Here is a 26,415-nt window from a genome sequence, read left to right on the forward strand (position 1 = left end):
TGAACTAGGTTGTAGCAGGCAATGTGGCACATTCACAATCCACAGCACTGAAATTACTGCCCTACTAATTTATACGCACTAGTATGACAGAACATGTCAACAAATACATCACATGCATATAAGTAACATGGCAGAAATTGCAAACATCCCTACCTAAATCATACTGTAGAAATGTTTGAACACAGGTTCAACCAAAGACTTAACATGCAGTCAGTAACCTATTGTTATGAAAGATTTAATAGTATAAATCATATCAGTGTTACCTATGACTGACATGCAACATCTATACTAATGATTTTCAGAATTATACATTAACATATAGTAACAACTGAGCACAAACTGTATGTGGTACTGCTGTATGCTACCACAACTCCCTAACAGTAATAATACAATTACTGTCTTGATGGTAAACACACACATACACACACACACACACACACACACACACACACACACACACACACACACACACACACACACACACACACACACACAAAAACTGGTTATATGTGACCATGAAGCACTAATGAATTCCAAAACAGCAAAACTCGAATGTAAAATATATATAATGGAAATAATCCAATAAAATGTATTGGAACAGGATATTGGATGAAAACAATTTAATAAAAAACACACATATTAAGAGCTTTCATATCCACAAAACCAAGACTTCATCAGAATACATAATTACACTCCATAGCTCTCTTTAATTATCGTCCCGACAAACACAATAGGTTGATGGTGCAACTGACCTTCCCATTTTTCACTTAACATTAATGATATAAAAATTCACATTAAAAAGTGAACATTATAAAATGGAGTAAAATACAGTACCACACAAACTAAATATAACATAAACATTTTCAAAGCAAATTATATACAATAATGAATATTCATACAAAGAATTTAAATAAATATCTAACATTAAAATTTGTGATGATTTATTGTTTTTACAATACTGTGAATTTTACTGTAGGATTTTAGACAAGGTAGAAATAAGAAGTTACTCATTGTTTCTCAAAAAGAAACGGAAATTGGAAAGGGATGTTAATATAAAAATAGGGAATTTTACCCATTGACGCATTCTGTTGATATACACCCTGTAGAAAATGGGAGATTTGAAGTGAGACAAGGTGATTTAATGAGAATGCACAGTCCGGGGTGGAAGAAGAATGTGAAAGGTATGACAACCATGAAGCCATAAGTTATGATGTACCTTGTGAAAATCCTGAACAGGATTTTCAGGCCCTAAGTTGCTCAGGGAGACTGGCAAGCAGATATCTGGAGAAGGGACAATACTCAATGAGCTATACATTTCAGCAACAGAACAGGAATTGCCACAGGGGAAGGGGCAACTACAGAAGGAGATAATTAATACACATAATGGATACACCATTTACAATTATACAGAGAGGGTTAATATGGAGGATTGTTTTAGATTATTTTCTAAAGGTTTTAAATTCATTCCCAAGATGGGAGTGGATATAGTAGACAGCCTGGTAGAATTTAAGATGTATTTAAGGAAACTTAATTTCAATATTATGTTTTCTGAACAAGGTGAGAAGGTACAGCAAGGTCCCAAGTATAGGCATTCCTTACTTAAAAGGAAGAGCACGGTTAATCCGCCATTGCACCCCCTATTAAATGTGTATGAAAACATATTTACAGAAGATATCTATAACCTTTATCGTAAGAACAGGAAAAAGGTTTACAACCTCTCTAGGGATGAAATGCTGTTGTTGCAAGATTTAAGACAGGACACTAGTATTCGTATTATGACACCTGACAAGGGGGGTAGATTGGTGATATTTAACTCTGTGGACTATTCTAACAGCATGTATGCTATCCTGTTTGATGAAAGAGTTTATAAACCTGTATCTAAAAATGAAATGAATATAGCGTACTCCAGGATAGATTCCTATCTTGAGGAATATGTATTAACACAAAGATGTAATGTGGAGCTATATGAATTCTTAAGTCATAAGTAGGAGGTTGGCATAATGGTTAAGGTGTTTACATTATAGACACAAGGTGCAGGGTTTGATTCTCATGTGGGATAACTGGCTAGGTTTAAAATGGCCCACAGGGGCAGTTAGCCAACTACTAATCTATATATATCCCATCCTTTTTTTGATATGCCAAAAATTCATAAGAACATCCAAGAACCCCCTTTTAAACCCATTGTAGCTACTCCTGCCCTCCAAAATATATATATATATATATATGTATATATGGTTCCCATTCAGAAGCCTGAAACATCATAAGCCTGAAAATCAAAATCCTGAAACCAAAAGCCTGAAAATTCAGAATCCTGAAAACTCAAAATCCTGAAAGCCCAAAATCCTGAAAGACCAAAATCCTGAAACTCAAAATCCTGAAAACACAAAATAGACATACTGATGTCATTGTGGCTTTGCTATTGTTAGCCCTGTGGTGTTAGGTCATGCGTTGGGGTCAGGTAATTGGTTTTATTTTAAGTTAGGTTAGGCAGGTTAGGCATGTATGCAATAGTGACAAATATTGAGTTAGGTTAGGGTCAGGTGAGTGTGTGATAGTGACGGACCTTAGGGTTAGGGTTAGGGTCAGGGTCAGTTGGTAGATATTAGTGTCTTTATAATGACATATTAGCATTATTTGTGTTTTCAGGATTTTGAGTTTCAGGATTTTGGTCTTTCAGGATTTTGGGCTTTCAGGATTTTGAGTTTTCAGGATTCTGAATTTTCAGGCTTTTGGTTTCAGGATTTTGATTTTCAGGCTTATGATGTTTCAGGCTTCTGAATGGGAACTATATATATATATATATATATATATATATATATATATTATGACTTTACTATCTTGTAATAACTTTCGCCTTTTCACTAAAGTGCCTATTGTATATTGTACTTTCTTTATTGTCTCTAGATATTTGTGTTAAATTCTATATAAAACCGACACTGTACCTGTAAATGTTGTTCTTGTTTTTTTGGAGCTTTTCTCCCTGGGCCTCCGCTGAAAATTGCCTCACACCCAGATGGACTAAGCCGGGCAACAAATGTAAAATAAATAAATAAAATGCACCCATTAGCTGTCCAAGTGGACAGATGGGTTAAGCCATTGTTGGGAAATGCCCCCCATATAGTTAAAGATTCTTGGGACTTTCTTGGCAAGTTAAAAAAGGAATTAAGGATCAAGGGTTTATCATTTTTAACTGTGGACATTAAGGATCTTTTTCAGTGATACCTAAAGAGGAGGGGTTACAGTTATTTCAGGATACTTTGTTTCTTATTTCCTCATTCTCACATGACAGAATCATGCTTTTGTGTGAGATTATGTCCCTAATTTTGGAGAACAATTTTTGTGCAGTTTGAAGGAGAATATTTTCAACAAGTCAAGGGGGTGGCTATGGGGGCAGCTTGTCCCCCATATATGCGAATATGGTTTTGTTGGGATGGGAAAATAAATTTCTGTTCAACTGCCCCCATTGGAAGAATGTTCTGTTATACACCAGATTTCTAGATAATTTGTTTTTCCTATGGAATGGTCCTAGTGATGAGATCCCAGTATTTTTGCACTATTTAAACAGTACTACACATTATTTGGAATTCACCTATACATACAATGTACAGCACATTAATTATTTGGACATTACTATGTCTCATGAAAATGGATTCAGGTCTAACATTTACCATAAAGAGACTTTCTGCAACTCTTATTTACATTTTTCAAGTAATCATCCTTTAATGCAGAAGAAAAGCCAGGTTAAAGGTCAGGCTATCCGGGTGGCTAGGATGATTCCTCATTTTCATAAAGTGAAGGGAGAACTGGACAAAGTGGGGGAAATGTTCTGCCTGAGAGGTTACCCTAAGGAACTAGTTGATCAGATTGTACAGGAGCTTCACCACAATTGTGGCCACAAATATAAACCATTGCTAGGTGTGGAGTTGAACACTGGTAGGTCCAAAACTAATGGTAATGGTTAGAAATTTAAAAAAGCTTGTATATTGCAGTATAATTATTTGTCTGGTGACATAAGAAACATTATTCGAAAGAATTGGAACATTTTTAAAGTAAATCCACAAGTTCATGGGTTACTGGGTAACAAACCGGTGTTTATTAAAAAATGGGTGCCAATTTTAAACAGCTATTGGAATACAAAACTTTGATTGAGGAGGAGAATGGAAAGGGGACTAATCCCTGTGGATATTGTAGGCAGTGCACATATATCAACAAGGTGGCACATACAACATTATGGAATATTATGAAAACAAACAGGTTCAAATCTGGGAATTGTGGCACTAAACAGGTGATATAGCTTGCTATTTGTGGCAGGTGTGAAAGTTATTATGTGGCTAAGACAGAACAGTCATTGAGGAATAGAATTTATGAACATGTTTATGATATCAATAATAAAAAGGAGAGTAATGCCTTATACAAACATTCCTTAGTGTATGAGGGGTTCAACAAATTTGTTTTTAGCATTTGGGATACCATTGTAATAGACCAGAGAGGGGGTAATTGGAAGAACAGTTTGATGAAGAAAGAGATGCAGTGGCAATTGTGACTGGCTGCCAACTTTCCCCCGGGTTTAAACAAAGTAATTTCTATATCCGCTGTACTGCAGGAAAAAGCTGAGAGATGTTAGATATTTATCTAAATTCTTTGTATGAATATTCATTATTGTATATAATTTGTTTTGAAAATGTTTATGGTATATTTAATTTGTGTGGTATTGTATTTTATCCCATTTTATAATGTTCATTTTTTAATGTGAATTTTTATATGATTAATATTAAGTGAAAAATGGCCAGATCAGTTGCACCATCAACCTATTGTGTTGCTTGGGAAGATATTTAAAGAGAGCTAAGTAGTGTAATTATGTATTCTGATGAATTCTTGCTTTTGTGGAGATGAAAGTGCTTAATATGTGTGTTTTTTATTAAAATCGTTGTCATCCAGTATCCTGTCCCAGTATGTCTTATTGGATTAGTTATTGTTCATACTGGGGCTGATTTCCTTTTGGTATATAATGGAAATAAACATTTATTAAAGGAACAACAAATAAAATGATGTTGTTTCCAAAATATTTTTCTGCATCGTGTTTTATTCTTTTGATATAGTTATTTATTTAGTTGCATTTGGTTACCATGAAGGTCAGACTGGGTCATGCAAGACTCCTTTTCAGTGGTGGCTTCAGAATTAAAGCTCCAAAACAAATAATTAGGAAACAAAAAACTTACAGAGTTTATATACTTTGTAAGTACAAACAATATTTGAAGTATACTGATTACAGATTCAACATAGATTATGTCATACCTCTCAAGTGTACCTCATTACGAACGTTCTTACCATTGGGGTCTTAAAAAAAGTTCATTCTTTCTCAGTTCTCAAAGTTCCACATTGAAAGAGTCTGTCCACACATTCAGTGTTAGTAATTCTTTTAAGTAATGGTAATGGGGTAAATTAATAATTTATATCATTAAAGGGTCTTCTTTATAAGTAAATTAACCAATTTAGCTATTTTTAACCCCTTCCTAGCTGAAGTGTTGTTAGTAAGCTACAGTATGTGTTTAGTATGTGTTCCACATTTGTTCCATACATTATGAAGGCGAGAGGAAGGTTTCTCATTTCGAGATTATGTATGTGTGACAAATGGCAATTTTCAAAGAAGGAAAATCAAAAAGGGGGATTGTGGTGAAGAAGGAACTAGGGTAAGCCAGTTACAGAAATGGAAGTACAGGGAAAGAAAGCCTTCAAGGGATTAAATGTTGATGGAGACAGACATTACTAGACTGTGCAAACTCCAGAGGATTGAGTGTAAAAGTGAGTGGGTGGGGATTGCATGAATGTAATATAAAACCAACAGCATGGTTCTGAAGGACCATGTACTATAGCCCTGTGGTCTCCCTAGAGCCAATAGCTACTTCCATTGATCCAGCTGGTTAGGTTGCCACCTATGCCATCTCTTCACATAATTAAAACAATGACACAACTTGTTTCCAGTCCTTTATATGCTTGCCCACTTTTTCAGATCTATTGTTAGGCCCTTCTGGTATCTGTCTTGCAGGAAAGTACACAACATTCATTGAAAAGTCTGTCTTCTTACATTTTTGGTACTAAAGCATCAGAAACATCTTCTACATTCCCCAGTCTAAAAATTCCAATAGTCTTTACCAAGCAAGGAGTGGAAACATTGTAAAAAAACCTGTATACACTATACTTAGTTTACAATGAAAGGAACACAAAATGGTGGCTTCCAAATGTGAAATTAACAAAAATATATGCCATCCCATAATAGGCTGATGCAACTAGTGTGGTAGCATCTCCATTGTGATACATCTCCAGTCATGGCTCCAGTCATTATTTTCTAACTTAAGGCTTTAATGATTTGCCACTAATTTGTCAGAAAACTGCAATTTTATGAAAAATGGACCAAAAAATGAGGCAAAGATCTGGACATTCTGCAAAAATCTGTACAGTTGAGTGGCATGGGCTGTAACATGAGTCCAGCAAGCATCTTTACCAAAGAATAGTAAAATGGTCAAGAGTAAACTGATAAGTAATAATGAGTAATTAGAAAACAAACAGCAAATTCAGTATCTGGCGGAAACATTTTAATAAAATGAAAATAAAAAGAACCAAACAAGGATGAGCACTTCGGTCACTTATTGAAAAGGTTGATACTATTCTGTTGGATATCAAGCAGTTTTTAAAAAGACTAACAAATTGGTCTTATTCTAGCGATGACACAGATTTTATTTTAGTGACCATGGATGTGGTGTCACTATTTATTGTAATTCCGAATGATGCTGGTATTGATTTTGTTAGACAATTTCTGACGGCACGTTCGGATTACGATGGTAATAAGACTGAACTTATGTGTTTCTTATTAGAACTTATCTTGACCAATAATGTTTTTATTTTTGATAGCAATTGTTTTATTCAGAAAGTGGGCGTAACAATGGGCGCCATGTGTGCAAATAGCTATGCAAACATGGTGCTCATCCAGTGGGAGTACAACTATATTTTCAATGTGTGTAACCTTTTTAGTGAAAAGAATTTGTATTATAATCATTTTGTGCATGACGTGTTTCTCATCGAAGGGGCACAACAGATGAGTTAACATCCTTTGTTAGATATTTAGAAGGTACTACAAACTTTTTGAGGTTTATGTACAATGAATCGAACAGCAGTATTGATTATTTGGATGTATGTGTTCAAAAGAAAGATGGTATTATGACCACCACCTTGTTTAAAAAATCTTGCAAAGTAAACAATAAGTTATATGCTTGTAGCATGCATCCGAAAAAGACTAAGATGAATGTTATGAGGAGGCAATTCTACAGATCAGTGAGGTTGCATAATAGGGACAGTGATATGTATACTCATTCTGATATCCTGTCAGATGAATATAAACAGAGAGGCTACTCACAGTTTGATATTAGATTGGTACAAAATGATCTCACCTCCCATAGATATGATAGAGCCAGACCATATATTTGTACAAATGATGCTGATATATGTGAAAAGGACATGGTAGGTGATCAACTTAAAATGTCCATTACTTACTCGACAGATGTCAATTTCATTTGTGACATTATCAGGAAACACTAGAAAGTTCTTATTTCAGACCCTAAGTGTAGGGAGGTTCTTGATGGACAGCCACACTTTGCCTTCAAGAATAATGCTTCCTTTAAGAAACTTTTGTGCTATAAATCTATCACTGTTAATAGTTCGAACAATGATGTTATTAGAGCTACTTACAAGACCCATGCATGTGGGGGATGTAATGTTTGTTGCTATATTAGGATAGATAACACCTTTATACATCCTTTGAGTGGATGTCTGTTTACATTCAAGGTTTCTGCAGATTGTAATAGCAGTAATCTGGTATATTTGACAGAGTGTGAGGTGTGTGGCTCCCACTATGTTGGTATGACTATCAGACATCTTAGGGATCATATTAGAGAACATGTTTATGCCATGAGTAGAAGAGACACAAGGAATGCCCTGGCCAGGCATGTGTTAAGTGAGGGAAGTGAACATACGTTTAAATTTTTGGTTTTAGAACTGGATAGATCACAAAGAGAGGTGGTTATGTTAAAACTTACATTGAATGTCTAGAGATAAAATGGATGTATACTCTTGCTGCTACTAGAGGGAAGGGACTGAATGGCATTGTCCCCTTAAAGCCAGCCCTGAGATCTAGGGCTTTAAAACATTAATTAGTCCTAACTGAGATTTCTGATTGTTCCTATACAAAGGTTGTGTTTTTCTATTAGTATCAGATCTGAAGAAGCAACACCAGTTGAGAAAACACTCATCCTTGTTTTGTTCTTTTTATTTTATTTTATTAAAGTGTTTCTGCCAGATACTGAATTTGCTGTTTGTTTTTTAAACATCTTTACCAAAACATAAATACTGGGCATCATTATTATTTCATTACTTAATATCTGATATCAGGAAAAAGCAACAGCTATAATAAATGTATTCTATAAACGTTTAATCCAAAATGATTAATATGCCCATAGGGAGAAATAACCAGCTCTCTACCTATGAGTACCATTTCAGGTATTCTTCCATTGATCATTTTCTCTATTTCTGGTGTATCATAAATCACCTTCACCCACCTGCTGAATTTCTCTCCCATTCCTCTTTTCTGTGCTATATCCCATAATAAATTCATCTCACCATGTAAAATGCCATATGTCAGTCAAATAACTCTAGTACTCTTGCCCACCCCTATTCTTTTCCTATTTTAACATATATTCAATTAAACTCCACTGGTTCATTTTGGCTCTATGTTTTTTTTCCCACAAAACCAATTTGCCCTTTTTGTAATATTTGTGGGAAGCTCTCATCTAACCTAGCCACAAGTACTTTGGACAATATTTTAACATCTGTGGTAATCAAAGAAATAGGCCCGTAATTCCATCTCTTGCTGATCCTCCTCCCCTTTTAGGATCCACATTACTCTTGCACTTCGAAATCTTCCTTGAGTCTTGCATCCTCCTGTACCTCTCACTCAACACCTGCCACATGCTCTTTCTACTCCACTTGTAGAATTTTCGTGAGAAACCATCCCATCCTCTCGCTTTCCTCTCTTTCATCCTGTGCAGGCCCATTTCACTTCCTTCTTTGTAATTTTATTTTTCTGTGTTCTAATACAACATTTGTATGATTTCATGGTTATTTCTGATGGGTATCATATTTTATATCAACATAATTTCACATTTCATCTGATATAGTGACTGAGTCTCATATAGGATATACCATATGTTATTCTTGATGGCTATCATATTTTATACCAACAATATTTCAGATTTCATCTGACACAGTTATTGAGCCTAAAGCACTATGTAGCATGTGTTATTTCTGATAGTTATCAAGTTTTATGTCAACAGAATTTTGTTTTTCATCTGATATTTTGGCTGAGCCTAATGTAATATATAGCATGGGTATCCTTTTCCAGTTTACAGTGAATTAAAATCTCAGCATTTAATAGAAATTCATTATTGTGAACAAATTCAGTTGCATCTAATTCCAGAAATAAAACCATAATTACATGAAATAATGCACAAGTAAATACAAACATAGTCCTACCAGTTTGTTAGAAAGACAGTAGAGTAGAAACATAAAAACTCCATGGAAACTGTTCAATATTGTGAAAATGTATGCCATTGCAAGGGTCCCATTTTGAAACTGGAAGATGCCGAATATCCATGTGCAACCCAGAACAAGGAACTGAGAAACAGCCTTAAAGAGAAGTGCTCTGCCAAAAAATAATTAGACCAGTGAATTCATATGAAGATCAATCATTAGTATTTCTAGTCATCACAATCCCTGTATATAAAAGCCAACGATAGTTCTGACCTATACATTTTACTGAATGAATCAGTATGCGATTTGGATGGGAGCTCTCTTACTCGTGACTTTAACAATGCTTTAATTTCTCTGTGACATTGCTCATCTCAATTCAGAAGTGTACTCCTTTGCTGCTAGATAACTTTCATGACATCCATTTTCTACTTTTGTGGACAATCTGTTGTGGTGTATGTAGACTGTGTAATCAGTGTTGAAGCAATAGTGTTTAATTAAAAAAAAGAATAATACAGACAAACCACAACAGACAATTGGTTAATATTATACATTCTATACATAAAGAATTAAAAAGCAAAAACAATTCATAGCTTGCAGCCCCATTCATCTGTAGTGGGACACTAATAATATTATGGGGTTAACAACAAGTTGCAACCTAGGGTCCCCATCAGCGAATGCACTGACACACTACATGGACACTACATCTCATGCATAATAACCGTCTCTCAGTGCCCCCCCCCCCCCAATTCCGACTTGCCTGTCTTCTTCTTCTGTCCATCCCCATCTCCAGTCTTGTTCTGTCTGTTGGGCTAACCTTCTTCTCTATTTCCTACACACATCTGCCTCCTTGCTTTAGGTGGCTTTCACACAAGCAAACATTTTATGTATTTTATTTATTTAATATTTGTTTACTGGGAAAGTCCGACTTGGAACGAAGCCAATTTTCAGCAGAGACCCAGGGAGAAACATCTCTGCTAGACAGAAGACATAGAGACAGACATAATTGGAGTGTTGTTGCAAAGTTTTGTACTATATCTATGTAGCAGCTATAACATTCAGCCATCATTCTCACCCATACCTGGTGCTAATAATGTCAAAATTAATACTGTCATGGTCTTCCCAAAATACCGTTCAGAAAAGAATGTCATACATTTCATTCTGTAGTTCTTACAGACCAAACTGTCAATGCAAACTACTCTTCATGAACTTATAAATGCACAATTATACAATAGTTTAACAAGCTAGTGCAAAATATTCTGAACAGCAGCTTATCAAACACAATTGGTTGATTAGCTGTCTAATGAAAAAAAGAAAACATATTTTTTGCAGGGAGGAAGGCCTCTGCACCTCACACCCCCTGCTAATTATATATGGTAACTTTGAAATCATACTGCAGTCAGGAAAGGGCAAATTACCTTATTCCCACTGTAGCGCAATCTCCCACAAGAAGAAAAGCCAGTATAGTATGTACAATAAGCTGATTTTTGATCAGCTCAGCTGTACTGGCTTTTTTTTCTGACAACATGCATTTTCAACTATAATCTAAGCAGATGCTAAGACTGTAACAGACATTTTACTGTAGATAGTTCTGTGATTCTAGTAGTTGTAATATACTGACTTTACTTAAGTGCATATACCATGCTCAGCTATCTAAGTATTCCTTGTACGTACTAGGTGTTATGGCATGTACCCAAAACTTGGCATTCAGAAAGAGCAAAAACAATGTGGAATCCTTATTTCAGAAGGTTTCTGTGTCACACTAAGCCTATCTAATTCATAGATTTCTAGAACACTGATGTTTTTCCCTTCACATGGGGGGTTTCAATGTGAAAAATAGTCTTACAGATGATGCCGAATAGTAATGTTGCAGTTGGGGGAGGGCTAATTAGATCGGTTTTATCCTGAAATGTCTGTAGATCTTATTTACTTGCTCAAGTAAACTTTTTTATCTAGATGGGAAAAAGTGAATGGCATAAAAAGATAGCAGTCACCCATTCATTCCTATGGAAGTATTTGCAATGCAGTTAAGTCCAGAGATGCTGTGGGAGGAGGATATGTCAGTGTGTGGATGCATGTAAGATTTCCTCTAGGGCATGAATGAGTCTACATGGACATATGCATGTGTGTGTGTGTGTGTGTGTGTGTGTGTGTGTGTGTGTGTGTGTGTGTGTGTGTGTGTGTGTGTATAGAGAGGGTGCCTTTGCTAATGTGATCCATCAACCACTAGGAAGAACACTATGACATTTGATTCAGAAACAAGGCAATGCAATGCTAATGACAGCTTTCTCATTGTGGCTACACCTGTCTCTGCATTAGAATTTCTTGCTATTGTGCTAATTGGCCAAGCAGCATGGGACAATTAGCATAGGTCATGGCAATGTTTTCTTCTATTTCTGCATTCCTGTGCTAAACCTGAAAATGTTCCATAGGGATAAGTGTTCAACTGCTTTACCAAATAAAACATATAATTAAATAAAGTAAAGACTAACAAGCAAATCACACACACCAGACTGAGGTCATGCATCAGTGACAGTTACACTGCATAAAAAAAAAAGAAAATGTACAAGCATCATTAATGATCAGAAAAGTTTCAACAAACCTGAGGGCAGTGTTTTATCTACTCCCACTCCCCCCAAAAAGGAATTTGCCTACTTATAACTGAAGTTATGAATTAATATGGTAGCAGATATAGTATAAAGCTAATTGTACAATAGTTCAGTACAAAATGGCTGACTATCATTTTACCATTCAGTTTTACTTACCTTTTGTTCCAGTGCAGCATAATATGTCAGCAAAAAATACTAGTTTACCTATTCACACAGCTAAACTGCTGAAATTGATATGTTAACTATTAGTAACCAGCTGAATAAATAAATGTTGCTGATGATATTTCTGACTAGCAAAGCAATGCAAAATAATGTTTCAGTGCTGTGAGCTCTCATTTCAAATATGTGACTAGGTAGGCAGCAGGTTCAGTTTTACAGTGTATGAGCTCCACTAGCAGAAGTAACAAAGCAAGGGATCCCTAAATGTATAACAGTGCCATAGTGCCATGAGGATCACAGCAGAGCAGAGTTATTATAATTATAAGTAGCTGAACCACAGGGAAGAATAACAAAAACAGGCCTTCTCCAGCACAGAATTAGCAGGATCAGGGCCTTTAACAACATTGGAATAATCAGAGATGACCCCTTTAGGTTTAATGGGAATGGAAGGACTTTCAGTGGGGATAATAAAGGTAAAAGGTGTAATAGGGTTATCAAGGACAAGAAAATGACAAAGAATTACTGAAAACAGATGTTAGAAGAATAAACTGAGATGGGGAGCCCCAGCCAGATGAATAGATTTGGGGATTCCAGCAGTACTAGTTGAGTAGTTTCACATCAGGAGACTCTCACAGGGGTAAGAGATGGAGTGGGCCACCATTAGCATTAATACAGTCTGTGATTGGCATATAATTGTTTATTAATGCAAAGTCAACTATTATAAGGTAGCGGGAAATCTGCACATATTAAATTGTGATATGGAACAGATGTCATTCGAAAGCTGCATTGTGATGACATTTGAGCTCATCAGAACTTGAAGGTTACTTGGATGAATAAACTGATCAAAAATAATGCAGAGTATTTGTGTCCAGTGATGAGAAAGATTTCACTTATCCCCATACTTACCCAAATTAACTAGCAGGAATTTTGTTCCTCAGACATGTTGAGGGTTTGATTCTTTGATGTTTCAGCACCAACTATAATATTTATGTGCTGGGCATTGCAATGCTTTTATTCTTTTAGTCTCATTTCTCGCAATTTATTTTCACTTAAATGAGCTGTAATTTACATTCATTGCATTTTTAATTTCTGCTTATCTTTTTGTTAATTATTTAAGACATGTTAAAAAATATTTATTTTCTGTTCTCTGCCCTCACTGTAAAGATATTAAGGACAGGTGATCTGTCAGAGGAGCTGAGAAGTCATTTTTATTTGAGGTTAGCTGAAAAGGGAAACTTCTTCGACTTTAGGAGATGCCACTGACCTGATGTTGTGAGCCTAAATTTTCCACATGTCCACCCTTTCATTGTTCATAGATTCATAGGTTCATGGGTAGGTACTAGGCTATTGGCCCAAGGGCCTAAGTAAGCCTAGACAACAAGGTTCCCTGGCTTACACCACCCAAGAAAGTTAATTTGTTGTACTATATAACTCAGTGGCTCTTGAATGGCCAGCCCTTTTTCTACATTTGACTTTAGAATCTCCTCCCAGTCTCTTCTTGTACGCTTATATGAGGGAGCACTAGAAGTTCAAACTAAAAGAGCCCTTTCCTTAGACTTTAAAACTTCTCTCTCACTCTCTTTCATATTTCCATAATGTTTAGAGCATGTTACAATACAAAGAGTATTAATCTATTTTGTTCCATCCTGCTTTTGAAATACAGACATCTGGGCAAGCCTAACAAACACTCATAGCCTACAAACGACATCCCAGGAATTAGTGCTTCTGTTTTTCTCCTAGTGACAGAAGGAGCATGATGGCATTGTTTTCTGCCTTTCCCAGAGATTACCACTACTGGAAACCCTGAAAACTGCTTCTTAGAAGTAAGCTAAGGATTAGTGCTACCATTTTGCAAGGAGTACAGAGACATTAATTCCTCATTGTCTCTGATTCAGCAATATGTATGAACTTCCCTGACTGGTCTGGTATTGGACCAATGTGCAGCTTAGGTCTTTTACACTGAGCTGTTGTATGTGCAATCCAGGGCAACTATCAGGAGAAACTTGCAGCAAGCCTGCAGACCCATAGAATATTTGAGATGAGACAGTGGATCACCAATGAGCTTTTTAAGAACTAGCTTGGCATTAGTGCTAGTGTTTTGCCTCTGGTGAGAGAAGGGCAAAGGGACATTGACTCCTACCTAACAGCTGTCAGACCAGCACTAGTAGTAGCCAGGTAGGAACCAATAGGCTAATCATCATAATTTGTCATTATTCATAGCCTAGTAAGTTGGCAACATTATTGATATTTTGCCGAAATTAGTTTGCTGGTTCCTTCTGGTGGTATAAGAAAGATCAGGGGACAGTTGTAAGCATTACCTGCTACTGAGGCAAAATTCAGAACTTTGCTATGGTTGGTATCCTCTAACGCACCTTTTGTTGCTTATTTTCTGTGTTATAAATAAGGCAATTTAGCTTAACTCTGTCTACCCCATAGTAGCATGATACTCTACACTGGTAAGACACAGGCATTTAGAGCCATATGTTTACCCCACAGTAGCCTGGTGCTCTGAACTGGTGAGACACAGCACATTTAGAGGCATATGTTTACCCCACAGTAGCCTGGTGCTCTGCACTGGTGAGACACAGGCATTTAGAGCCATATGTTAACCCCACAGTAGCACGCTGTTCTGCACTGATGAGACACAGGCATTTAGAGCCATATGTTTACTCCACAATAGCATGGTGCTCTGCAGTGGTGAGACACAGGCATTTAGAGCCATATCATTAACCCACAGTAGCATGGTGCTCTGCACTGGTAAGACAGGCACTTAGAGCTATATGTTTAGCCCACAGTAGCATGGTGCTCAGTACTGGTGAGACACAGGCATTTACCCCCTTTTGTTTGCCCCACTGTAGCATAGTGTTCTGCATTGGCTAGACACAGGCATTTAGAGCCATATTTACCCCACATTAGCATGGTGCTCTGCACTGGTTAGAAACAAGCATTTAGAGCCATTTCTTTACCCCATAATAGCATGGTGCTCTGTACAGGTGAGACAGTCATTTAGAGCCCTATGTTTGCCCCACAGTAGCACGGTATTCTGTGCTAGTGAGACACAGGCATTTAGAGACACATGTTTACCCCAAGGTACCATGGTGCCCTGCACTGGTTAGACACAGGCATTTAGAGCCATATGATTACCCCATAGTAGCATGCTGCTCTGAACTAGTCAAACACATGCATTTACAGCCAAATGTTTACCCCACAGTAGCCTGGTGCTTTGCACTAGTGAGACAAGGGCATTTAGAGCAATATGTTTACTCCATAGTAGCATGCTGCTCTGCACTAGTCAGACACAAGCATTTACAGCCAAATGTTTACCCCACAGTAGCCTGGTGCTTTGTACTAGTGAGACACAGGCATTTAGAGCCATATGTTTACCCCACAGTAGCCTGGTGCTATGCAGTAGTTAGACACACAGATTTATAGCCAAATGTTTACCACACAGTAGCCTGGTGCCTTGCACTAGTGAGACACAGGTATTTAGAGCCATATGCTTACCCCATAGTAGCCTGGTGCTCTGCACTGGTGAGACACAGGTATTTAGAGCCATATGTTTACACCACAGTAACACGGTGTCCTGCAATGGTGAGACACATGTATTTAGAGCCATATGTTTACCCACAGTAGCATGGTGTACTGCACTGGTGAGATGCAGGCATTTAGAGCCATATGTTTACCACACAGTAGGATGGTGCTCTGCACTGGTGAGACACAGGCATTTAGAGCCATATGTTTACCCCACAGTGGCATGATGCTCTGCACTGGTGAGACACAGGCATTTACATCATATGTTTATCCCACAGTAGCATGGTGCTCAGCATTGGTGAGTCAGAGACATTTAAAGCCATATGTTTAGCGCCCACAGTAACATGGTACTCTGAACTGGTGAGACACAGGTTTTTAGAGCCATATGCTTACCCACAGTAGCATGGTGCTCTGCACTGGTGAGAGACAAGCATTTAGAGCCATATGTTTACCCCACAGTAGCATGGTGCTCCACACTGGAGAGACACAGGTATTTAGAGACATATGTTTACCCCACAGTAGCATGGTGCTCTGCACTGGTGAGACAAAGGTATTTAGAGCCATATGTTTACCCCACAGTAGCCTGGTGTTCTGCATTGTTTAGCCACAGGCATTTAAACCCATATGTTTTTTTACACAGTAGCATGGCATTTAAAGACATATGTTTACCCCACAGTTGCATGGTGTACTGCAATGGTGAGATGCAGGCATTTAGAGCCATTTGTTTACCACACAGTAGGATGGTGTTCTGCAGTGGTGAGACATGGGCATTTAGAGCCATATCTTTACCCCACAGTAGCACTAATGAGATAGGCATTTAGAACCATATGTTTACCCCACAGTGGCATGGTTCTCTGCACTGATGAGACACAGGTATTTACAGCCATTTGTTTGCCCCACAATAGCATGGTGTTCTGCACTAGTGTGACACAGTCATTTAGAGCCATATCTTTACCCCACAGTAGCACTAATGAGATAGGCATTTAGAACCATATGTTTACCCCACAGTGGCATGCTACTCTGCACAAATGAGACACAGCCATTTAGAGCCATATGTTTACCCCACAGTAGCATGGTGCTCTGCACTGGTTAGACACAGGCTTTTAGAGCCATATGTTTTCTCCAGAGTAGCATGGTGCTCTGCATTGGTTAGACACAAGCATTTAGAGCCATATGTTTACCCCACAGTAGCATGGTGCTCCACACTGGAGAGACACAGGTATTTAGAGACATATGTTTACCCCACAGTAGCATGGTGCTCTGCACTGGTGAGACAAAGGTATTTAGAGCCATATGTTTACCCCACAGTAGCCTGGTGCTCTGCACTGTTTAGACACAGGCATTTAGACCCATATGTTTTTTCCACAGTAGCATGGTGCTCTGCATTCATTAGACACAGGCATTTAGAGACATATGTTTACCCCACAGTTGCATGGTGTACTGCAATGATGAGATGCAGGCATTTAGAGACATTTGTTTCCCATACAGTAGGATGGTGCTCTGCAGTGGTGAGACATGGGCATATAGAGACATATGTTTACAACACAGTAGCACTAATGAGATAGGTATTTAGAACCATATGTTTACCCCACAGTGGCATGGTGCTCTGCACTGATGAGACACAGGCATTTACAGCCATTTGTTTGCCCCACAGTAGCATGGTGTTCTGCACTGGTGAGACACAGGCATTTAGAGCTATACATTTACCCCACAATAGCACTAATGAGATAGGCATTTAGAACCATATGTTTACCCCACAGTGGCATGCTACTCTGCACAAATGAGACACAGCCATTTAGAGCCATATGTTTACCCCACAGTAGCATGGTGCTCTGCACTGGTGAGACACGGGCTTTTAGAGCCATATATTTTCTCCAGAGCAGCATGGTGCTCTGCTTTGGTTAGACACAGGCATTTAGACCCATATGTTTACCCCACAGTAGCATGGTGCTCCACACTGGAAAGACACAGGTATTTAGAGACATATGTTTACCCCACAGTAGCATGGTGCTCTGCACTGTTTAGACACAGGCATTTAGACCCATATGTTTTCTCCACAGTAGCATGGTGCTCTGCACTGGTGAGACACAGGCATTTAGAGCCATATGTTTACCCCACAGTAGCATGGTGTACTGCACTGGTGAGATGCAGGCATTTAGAGCCATATGTTTACCACACAGTAGGATGGTGCTCTATACTGGTGAGACATGGGCATTTAGAGCCATATGTTTAACCCACAGTAGCACAGATGAGACAGACATTTAGAACCATATGTTTACCCCACAGTGGCATGGTACTCTGCACTAATGGGACACAGACATTTAGAGCCATATGCTTACCCCACAGTAGCATGGTGCTCTGCACTGGTGAGAGACAAGCATTTAGAGCCATATGTTTACCCACAGTAGCATGGTACTCTGCACTGGTGAGACACAGGCATTTAGAGCCATATGTTTACCCCACAGTAGCATGGTGCTCTGCACTGGTGAGACACAGGTATTTAGACATATATGTTTACCCCACAGTAGCATGCTGCTCTGCACTGGTTAGACACAGGCTTTTAGAGCCATATGTTTTCTCCAGAGTAGCATGGTGCTCTGCATTGGTTAGACACAGGCATTTAGAGCCATATGTTTACCCCAAGGTACCATGGTGCTCTGCACTGGTTAGAGACAGGCATTTAGAGCCATATGTTTACCCCACAGTAGCATGCTGCTCTGCACTCATGAAACACAGGCATTTAGAGTCATATGTTCACCCCACAGTAGCCTGGTACTCTGCACTGGTGAGACACAGGCATTTAGAGCCATATGTTTACCCCACAGTAGCCTAGTGCTCTGCACTGGTGAGACACAGGCATGTAGAGACATATGTTTACCCCACAGTAGCATGGTGCTCTGCACTGGTGAGACAAATTAAGATCCATATGTATATCCCACAGTAGTATGCTGCTCTGCACTGGTAAGACACAGACATTTAGAGCCATATGTTTACCCCACAGTAGCATGGTGCTCTGCACTGGTGAGACACAGACATTTAGAGCCATATGTTTACCCCACAGTAGCATGGTGCTCTGCACTGGTGAGACACAGACATTTAGAGCCATATGTTTACCCCACAGTAGCATGGTACTCTGCACTGGTGAGACACAGGCATTTAGAGCCATATGTTTACCCACAGTAGCATGGTGCTCTGCACTGGTGAGACACAGGCACTTAGAACCATATGTTTACCCACAGTAGCATGGTGCTCTGCACTGCTGAGGCACAGGCATTTACAGCCGTTTGTTTGCCCCAAGTAGCATGGTGTTCTGCACTGGCTAGACACAGGCATTTAGAGCCATATGTTTACACCACAGTGGCATGCTGCTCTGCACTGGTTAGACACAGGCATTTAGAGCCATATGTTTACCCCACAGTAGCATGGTGCTCTGCACTGGTGAGACACAGGCATTTAGAGCCATATGTTTACCCCACAGTAGCATGGTGCTCTGCACTGGTGAGACACAGGCATTTAGAGCTATTTGTTTGCCCCACAGTAGCATGATATTCTGCACTGGCTAGACATGCATTTTGAGCCATATATTTACCACACAATAGTATGGTGTTCTGCACTGGTAAGACACAGGCATTTAGAGCCATATGTTTACCCCACAGTAGCATGGTGCTCTGCACTGGTGAAACACAGGCATTTAGAGCCATATGTTTACCCCACAGTAGCATGGTGCTCTGCACTGGTGAGACACAGGTATTTAGAGCCATATGTTTACCCCACAGTAGCATGGTGCTCTGCACTGGTGAGACACAGGCATTTAGAGCCATATGTTTACTCCACAGTAGCATGGTGCTCTGCACTGGTGAGACACAGGCATTTACAGCCATATGTTTACCCCACAGTAGCATGGTGCTCTGCACTGAGACACAGGCATTTAGAGCCATATGTTTACCCCACAGTAGTATGCTGCTCTGCACTGGTAAGACACAGACATTTAGAGCCATATGTTTACCCCACAGTAGCATGGTGCTCTGCACTGGTGAAACACAGGCATTTAGAGCCATATGTTTACCCCACAGTTACATGGTGCTCTGCACTGGTGAGACACATGCATTTAGAGCCATATGTTTACCCACAGTAGCATGGTGTACTGCACTGGTGAGATGCAGGCATTTAGAGCCATATCTTTACCACACAGTAGGATGGTGCTCTGCACTGGTGAGACACAGGCATTTAAAGCCATATGTTTACCTCACAATAGAATGATGCTCTACACAGGTGAGACACAGGCATTTACATCATATGTTTATCCCACAGTAGCATGGTGCTCTGCACTGGTGAGACACGGGCATTTAGAACTATATATTTACCCCACAGTAGCATGGTGCTCTACACTGGTGAGACAAAGACATTTACAGCCATATGTTTAGTGCCCACAGTAACACGGTGCTCTGAACTGGTGAGACACAGGCATTTAGAGCCATATGTTTACCCAACAGTAGCATAGTGCTCTGCACTAGAGAGACACAGGCATTTAGAGCCATATGCTTACCCCACAGTACCATGGTGTACTGCACTGGTGAGATGCTGGCATTTAGAGCCATATGTTTACTGCACAGTAGTAAGGTGCTCTGCATTGGTAAGACACAGAGATTTGGAGCCATAAGTTTAACCCACAGTAGCATGGTGTTCTGCACTGATGAGACACATGCATTTTGAGCCATATGTTTACCCACAGTAGCATGGTGTACTGCACTGGTGAGATGCAGGCATTTAGAGCCATATGTTTACCCCACAGTGGCATGATGCTCTGCACTGGTGAGACACAGGCATTTACAGCCATATGTTTATCCCACAGTAGCATGGTGCTTTGCACTGGTGAGACATGGGCATTTAGAACTATATATTTATCCCACAGTAGCATGGTGCTCTGCACTGGTGAGACGTAGACATTTAAAGCCATATGTTTACCCACAGTAGCATGGTGCTCTGCACTGGTGAAACACAGGCATTTAGAGCCATATGTTTTCTCCAGCGTAGTATGGTGCTCTGCAGTGGTGAGACACAGGCATTTAGAGCCATATGTTCACCCCACAGTAGCATGGTGCTCAGCACTGGTTAGACACAGGCTTTTAGAGACATATGTTTTCTCCAGAGTAGCATGGTGCTCTGCATTGGTTAGACAAACATTTAGAGCAATATATTTACCCCAAGGTACCATGGTGCTCTGCACTGTTTAGAGACAGGCATTTAGAGTCATATGTTTACCCCACAGTAGCATGCTGCTTTGCACTCGTGAAACACAGACATTTAGAGTTGTATGTTCACCCCACAGTAGCCTGGTGCTCTGCACTGGTGAAACACAGGCATTTAGAGCCATATGTTTACCCCAAAGTAACACATTGCTCTGCACTGGTGAGACACAGGCATTTAGAGCCATATGTTTACCCCACAGCAGCATAGTACTCTGCATTGGTGAGACACAGGCATTTATAGCCATGTGTTTACCCCACAGTAGGATGGTGCTCTGCACTGGTGAGACACAGGCATTTACAGCCATATGTTTACCCCACAGTAGCATGGTGCTCTGCACTGGTGAGACACAGGCATTTACAGCTGTTTGTTTGCCCCACAGTAGCATAGTGTTCTGCACTAGCTAGACACAGGCATTTAGAGCCATATGTTTACACCACAGTAGCATGCTGCTCTGCACACAGTAGACACAGGCATTTAGAGCCATATGTTTAGCCCACAGTAGCATGGTGCTCTGCACTGGTGAGACACAGGCATTTAGAGCCATATGTTTACCCCACATTAGCATGGTGCTCTGCAATGTTGAGACACAGTCATGTAGAGCCATATGTTTATCCCACAGTAGCACGGTACACTGTGCCGGTGATGCACAGGCATTTAGAGCTACATGTTTACCCCACAGTAACATGGTGCTCTGCACTGGTGAGACACAGGCACTTAGAACCATATGGCCCTTTTTTTTCAATTATAAAGGAATTCCCAATACTATTTTAGCATGTCCAATGGTCAGCTGTCAATCTCCTCTCCGGTCCAGCTGGTGAATCTGGGAATCTTGAGGCAATGTTACAAATGCCTCATGTACACAGACAACCCTCTCCTCCTCCCAACAAATTCCAACACATGTGAGAGATGCAACCATATAGCCATACTGGAGGCTAAGCTCTCTCAACTCAGTACTGGTGAAACCAGTCAGGAGGAGGAGAAGGAAACCACACTCGCTACAATTCCAGTCTCACATAGACCTACCATGACAGCAAACCAAACACATAAACACACAAAACATACTGGAGGCACTAAATAAAAATCTGCCTAAGCAGCAGAGACCTCCAAAGCAGACACCCAAGCAACCGCTACCCCAAAACAAAACAAGTGCAACACATAGCTCACAAAGCCAGTGTGCCAAACAGTCACAGCCCTTAAGGCTAAACAACACACCTGATACACTTGTAATAGGTGACGCTATCATCAGGCACACTGACATCCCGCTCACCAGGCTGAACAAGGAGAAGGTCACGGTGAGCTGCCTGTCGGCTTAGGATATGCCACATAACACAAGCACTCAGGTCACTCCAAGGCAAGTACAAATATGACTCAGTCATTGCCCACGCTGGTGTGAATGACCTGAGACGTACCTCCCTGGGCTACATGAAAAGAGACATAGAAGAGCTCTCTGAGCATGTAGCCCAGGCCGGTATGACCCTGACCTTGAGTAGCGTCTTACCCTCATCAAGAATGATGCCACAATATGAAGACAAGATGATCAATTTCAACAATTGGCTTAAGTATTGGTGTCATTCAAAGGAGATCCAATGCCTGTCAGCCTGGGATGACATGCTCGACAAGCCACGATGCTTCACTAGAGACAGCTTGCACCTGTCACCCCTGGGCTTTTGGATATTGGCAAAGGCTCTTGCTACCCCCATAGTGCCTTTTTTAGGCAAGACTCAAAAGACAAACCCACCTCCATAGGTGTCACAAGGGATAAGAAACTAAGAGTAATGCTACTCAATGCCAGAAGTCTAAACCTCAAGATGCATGCACTCGAAACTCTCCTTAGCATGGAGAACATTGATATCTGTGCAGTAACAGAAACCTGGTTCAAGGCTCCTGAGAGCACCCCAGCACTACCAGGTTATACCTCATACCATGCTTTTCCCAAAACTTGGACGAACCACAAAGGAGGGAGTATCAATATTCGACAAAGATACCCACACCTCCAGGTTGGTGGCACAGCACAAAGCATCAGAGACTATCAATGTGCAACTAACAGTGGGTAAAACTGCCTTCCAGTTTATTGCCTGCTACAGACCACCCTCCCAAACCCAGGAACCCCACTCGGCCTACCTGAGAACACTGGAAAATATGAAGGTCTCTCCAAACACCATTATACTGGGCGACTTCAACTACCCAAACATAGACTGGGAGCATTACTCTAGCTCCAACACCCTAGCCCAAAGGTTCCTAGAATTTATAAACTCAAATGCTATGGAACAACTTGTTACCACTCCCACAAGAGGGGAAAACATACTGGACCTGATCATCACCAACATGGGGACTCTATGCTCCAGACCAAAAGTGTATCCCTCACTGGTAAGATCAGACCATAAACTAATCTCACTGGATATTCACATCCTGACTCCACCCCCTGCCCTGAAAACCACAGTGGAAAACTTTTCTAAAGCAAATTTCATACTCCTCAAAACCGAAGTGGAATCCTTCAAAGCCCCCAGGCCTGTGGAAAATACGGCCCAGACCGCAGAATTCTTTATAAACGATTCTATGAACACCTTCAGTGAATGCATGGATCATGCAATCCCAAATAAAGACCAAGACCCAATCCTCCAAACAGGGGCAGACATCCCATGTCTGGTGTGACCCCAGCCATAAAACAAACATATCACAATGGGAAGGAGGAAGCTACTGCATGATAGAGCCAAAATCCCAAAAAGGAAGGGCATCTCTGATCAGTATTAGCAAAAACTACTTTCAGCACTCATAAAATCGTCTAAGGCCAAGGCTTCAAGAGAGAGGAAAAATTGCACAGGACACTAAGGATAATCCACAAAGCTTTCTTTAGTTATATTTAGGAACCTGGAGTTAGGAATTCCCCAGATATGCTCAGAGTTAGTCCAAAGATGACAAAAATACAATCGAACCCACAGACATTTGCCAACGCATCCCTGGCTGACAGGTTCACGTAAAGCTTCCTCCACACCCCTCCCCACCAAAGAGCAAATATCTATCCCAGCAGAGTGCTGCCCCTGACATCTCAGATGCTCAGGTAAGAGCTGCCCTCTCCAAAGCAAAAACACACATCATCAATGAAGGACCAGATGGAAAGTCCCGGGCTGCATCCTACATATGAACTCCAAGAAGCAGCTAAACCCAAACCTTAAAACTACTGTTCAATCTCAGCCCTTTACTACAGGATATGTACCCAAAGAGTGGCGTACAGCAACAGTGAGGCCCTCTCCAACAAAAGTGAGTGCCTCCAGCAGATCCTGGGAACTATCGCCCCATAAAGCCTGAAGCTAGCTTGGTCTGCAAAGCTATGGAGAAGGATCATCATGGGACCTCATAAATAAAGATACTCTGGGGGACCTACAGGACACTGGATCCTACCTAGTTTGGCTTTTGTTAAGGGTAAGATCCCTGCCTCTTAAACCTGGTTGATTTCTTTGGGAAGCAGTCACCAAGGCCATTGGCGGATTTAGGAAGGTGGTCCGTCACAGCCTACCTGGACCTCGCAAAAAGCCTTCGACATAATACCCCACTTTCTCGGGCATTATACATAGAAGCTCACCTCAGCAAATATAAACCCTATATCACTAGAAGGGTTAAAACTAGGCTCAAGGACAGAACCCATTATAGTTAGAATTGCTGGAGCCATGTCAGACTCCAAACCAGTTACAAGTGGCATCCCACAAGGCTCAGTCCTGGGACCTCTCTTGTTCAGAAGGACTGTGGCTGACAAGGTTCACAGATGACTGCAAAATGGGTGCCATAATCAACTCTCCAGCCGACACAAGCATCCTCCAAAATGGCCCTCATAGAACAGACAACTGGTGCCAGAGCCATGAGCCTCGAAGAGGCTAAATGCCAAAAGTGATAGTCAGTGTCCTTTGGCAACAGAGAATTTTGCCACTGGAATTACCACACTTAGGTGGTAATCCATTAGGAAGTACAGAAGAAGTAATTAGGGGATTTAAGTTGATAGCTTAATCTCCTCTCATTTGACTTAACCACCACATGGCCAAAAGGGGTTAGAAAACATTTTATATATAACCCACCCCTAATAATCATGAAGGATTCACATCTAAGATCTGTGGGGAGAGTCACTTCGCGGCTCTCTTTACTCATCCCTCATCAGGCCCATAATTGAGTACAATGCCTTTTTGGGATGTAACCTTACCAGACACCTGCAGCAACTGGAAAGACCTTCCAAATGTACCTTCACCAAGAGGATCAAAGAGGCTCAAACAGATGCCATACGCTGCCCAGTTAAAGAAACAAACTCCAGCTTCCTGCACGGTGGCATACCGCCTGCTCCAGAGGCCGATCTGTGCCCCACGATGTATAAAAGCCATGTCCAACCCGAGATTAATGGACATGCTGCACCTCAGAAAATCCAAATCCCATTGAGCTTGCACGCTCGAGAGACTCTTGGAACCTCAGCACTGAAATAAATAGGACATGCTGGAGGGACAGATTCATAACCCAGAGGCTCCCTTCACTCTGGAATAAAAATCCCAGTCCAGGGTTAGGCAGAGTCCCTCATTGACTCTCTTCAAGAGGAATCTTGATGAGTGGATGGGAGATAAATAGGAAGTTTGGCCTCAGGTATCACTTCACTGTGTCACTGTTAGACAGAGGCACAGTATACTAACCTCGAAAAAGGGCATAGCTAAAATTAATTTTAAAATGGGTGGCAGAAAGCCAAACACACTCACTCTGGCTAGAGCTTATATAAATGCCGCCTAGGGCGAGATAGCCTAGTATGAACTCCTAATATTTACCCTCCACCAGTAGCATGGTGCTCTGCACTGCTGAGGCACAGGCATTTACATGTTTCATTTATTGCAAACTGAACCCGGCTGCAGGTACACTGCAGGGTGCCAAGAGTACAGTTAATAAAGTAAATTTAGGCGCAAAGCTACACACTGGGAAAGCTATCCACAATTGCTTTTATTTAAAAAGGAACAGAGGGTGAGCGCTTTTGGTAACTCAATGTTGCTTCATCAAGACAAATACAAAATGCAAACCATGCTAAGGTTAAATACTTAGGGGCAATCAGAATCATTTTCAGAACATTTTAAATCCAATATAAGTCAACACAATTCGTCTCGCTACTAATGCAACATCTAGTAAAACCATATATAACAAAGTTAAAACCAAAATTAAATCTATATTAAAAGCAATTCATTGTTATTTGTGCTATAAATATTTTCCATATAAAAAATCTAAATTCTAGGTGGGTTAGCTACAGATTTCCGTATATCTCTCACATGTTCTA

The 26,415-nt window shown here is 40.3% G+C and overlaps 1 protein-coding gene across 1 annotated transcript in view; it reads right to left on the reverse strand.

The window, feature by feature from the left end:
* LOC122812125 (adhesion G protein-coupled receptor E1-like) overlaps positions 1-26,415 on the reverse strand; it is a gene marked incomplete in the record, with an annotated part of 2,110,064 nt that overhangs the window by 241,664 nt on the left and 1,841,985 nt on the right. Inside the window, 1 exon segment of the mRNA XM_044084415.1 lies at positions 9,583-9,751. Coding sequence (XP_043940350.1) covers positions 9,583-9,751 — 169 coding nt within the window.

Source organism: Protopterus annectens, chromosome 9.part0 (assembly GCF_019279795.1).
Source record: "Protopterus annectens isolate FY-2018-M chromosome 9.part0, PAN1.0, whole genome shotgun sequence".
In the NCBI taxonomy this organism is placed as follows: domain Eukaryota; kingdom Metazoa; phylum Chordata; order Ceratodontiformes; family Protopteridae; genus Protopterus; species Protopterus annectens.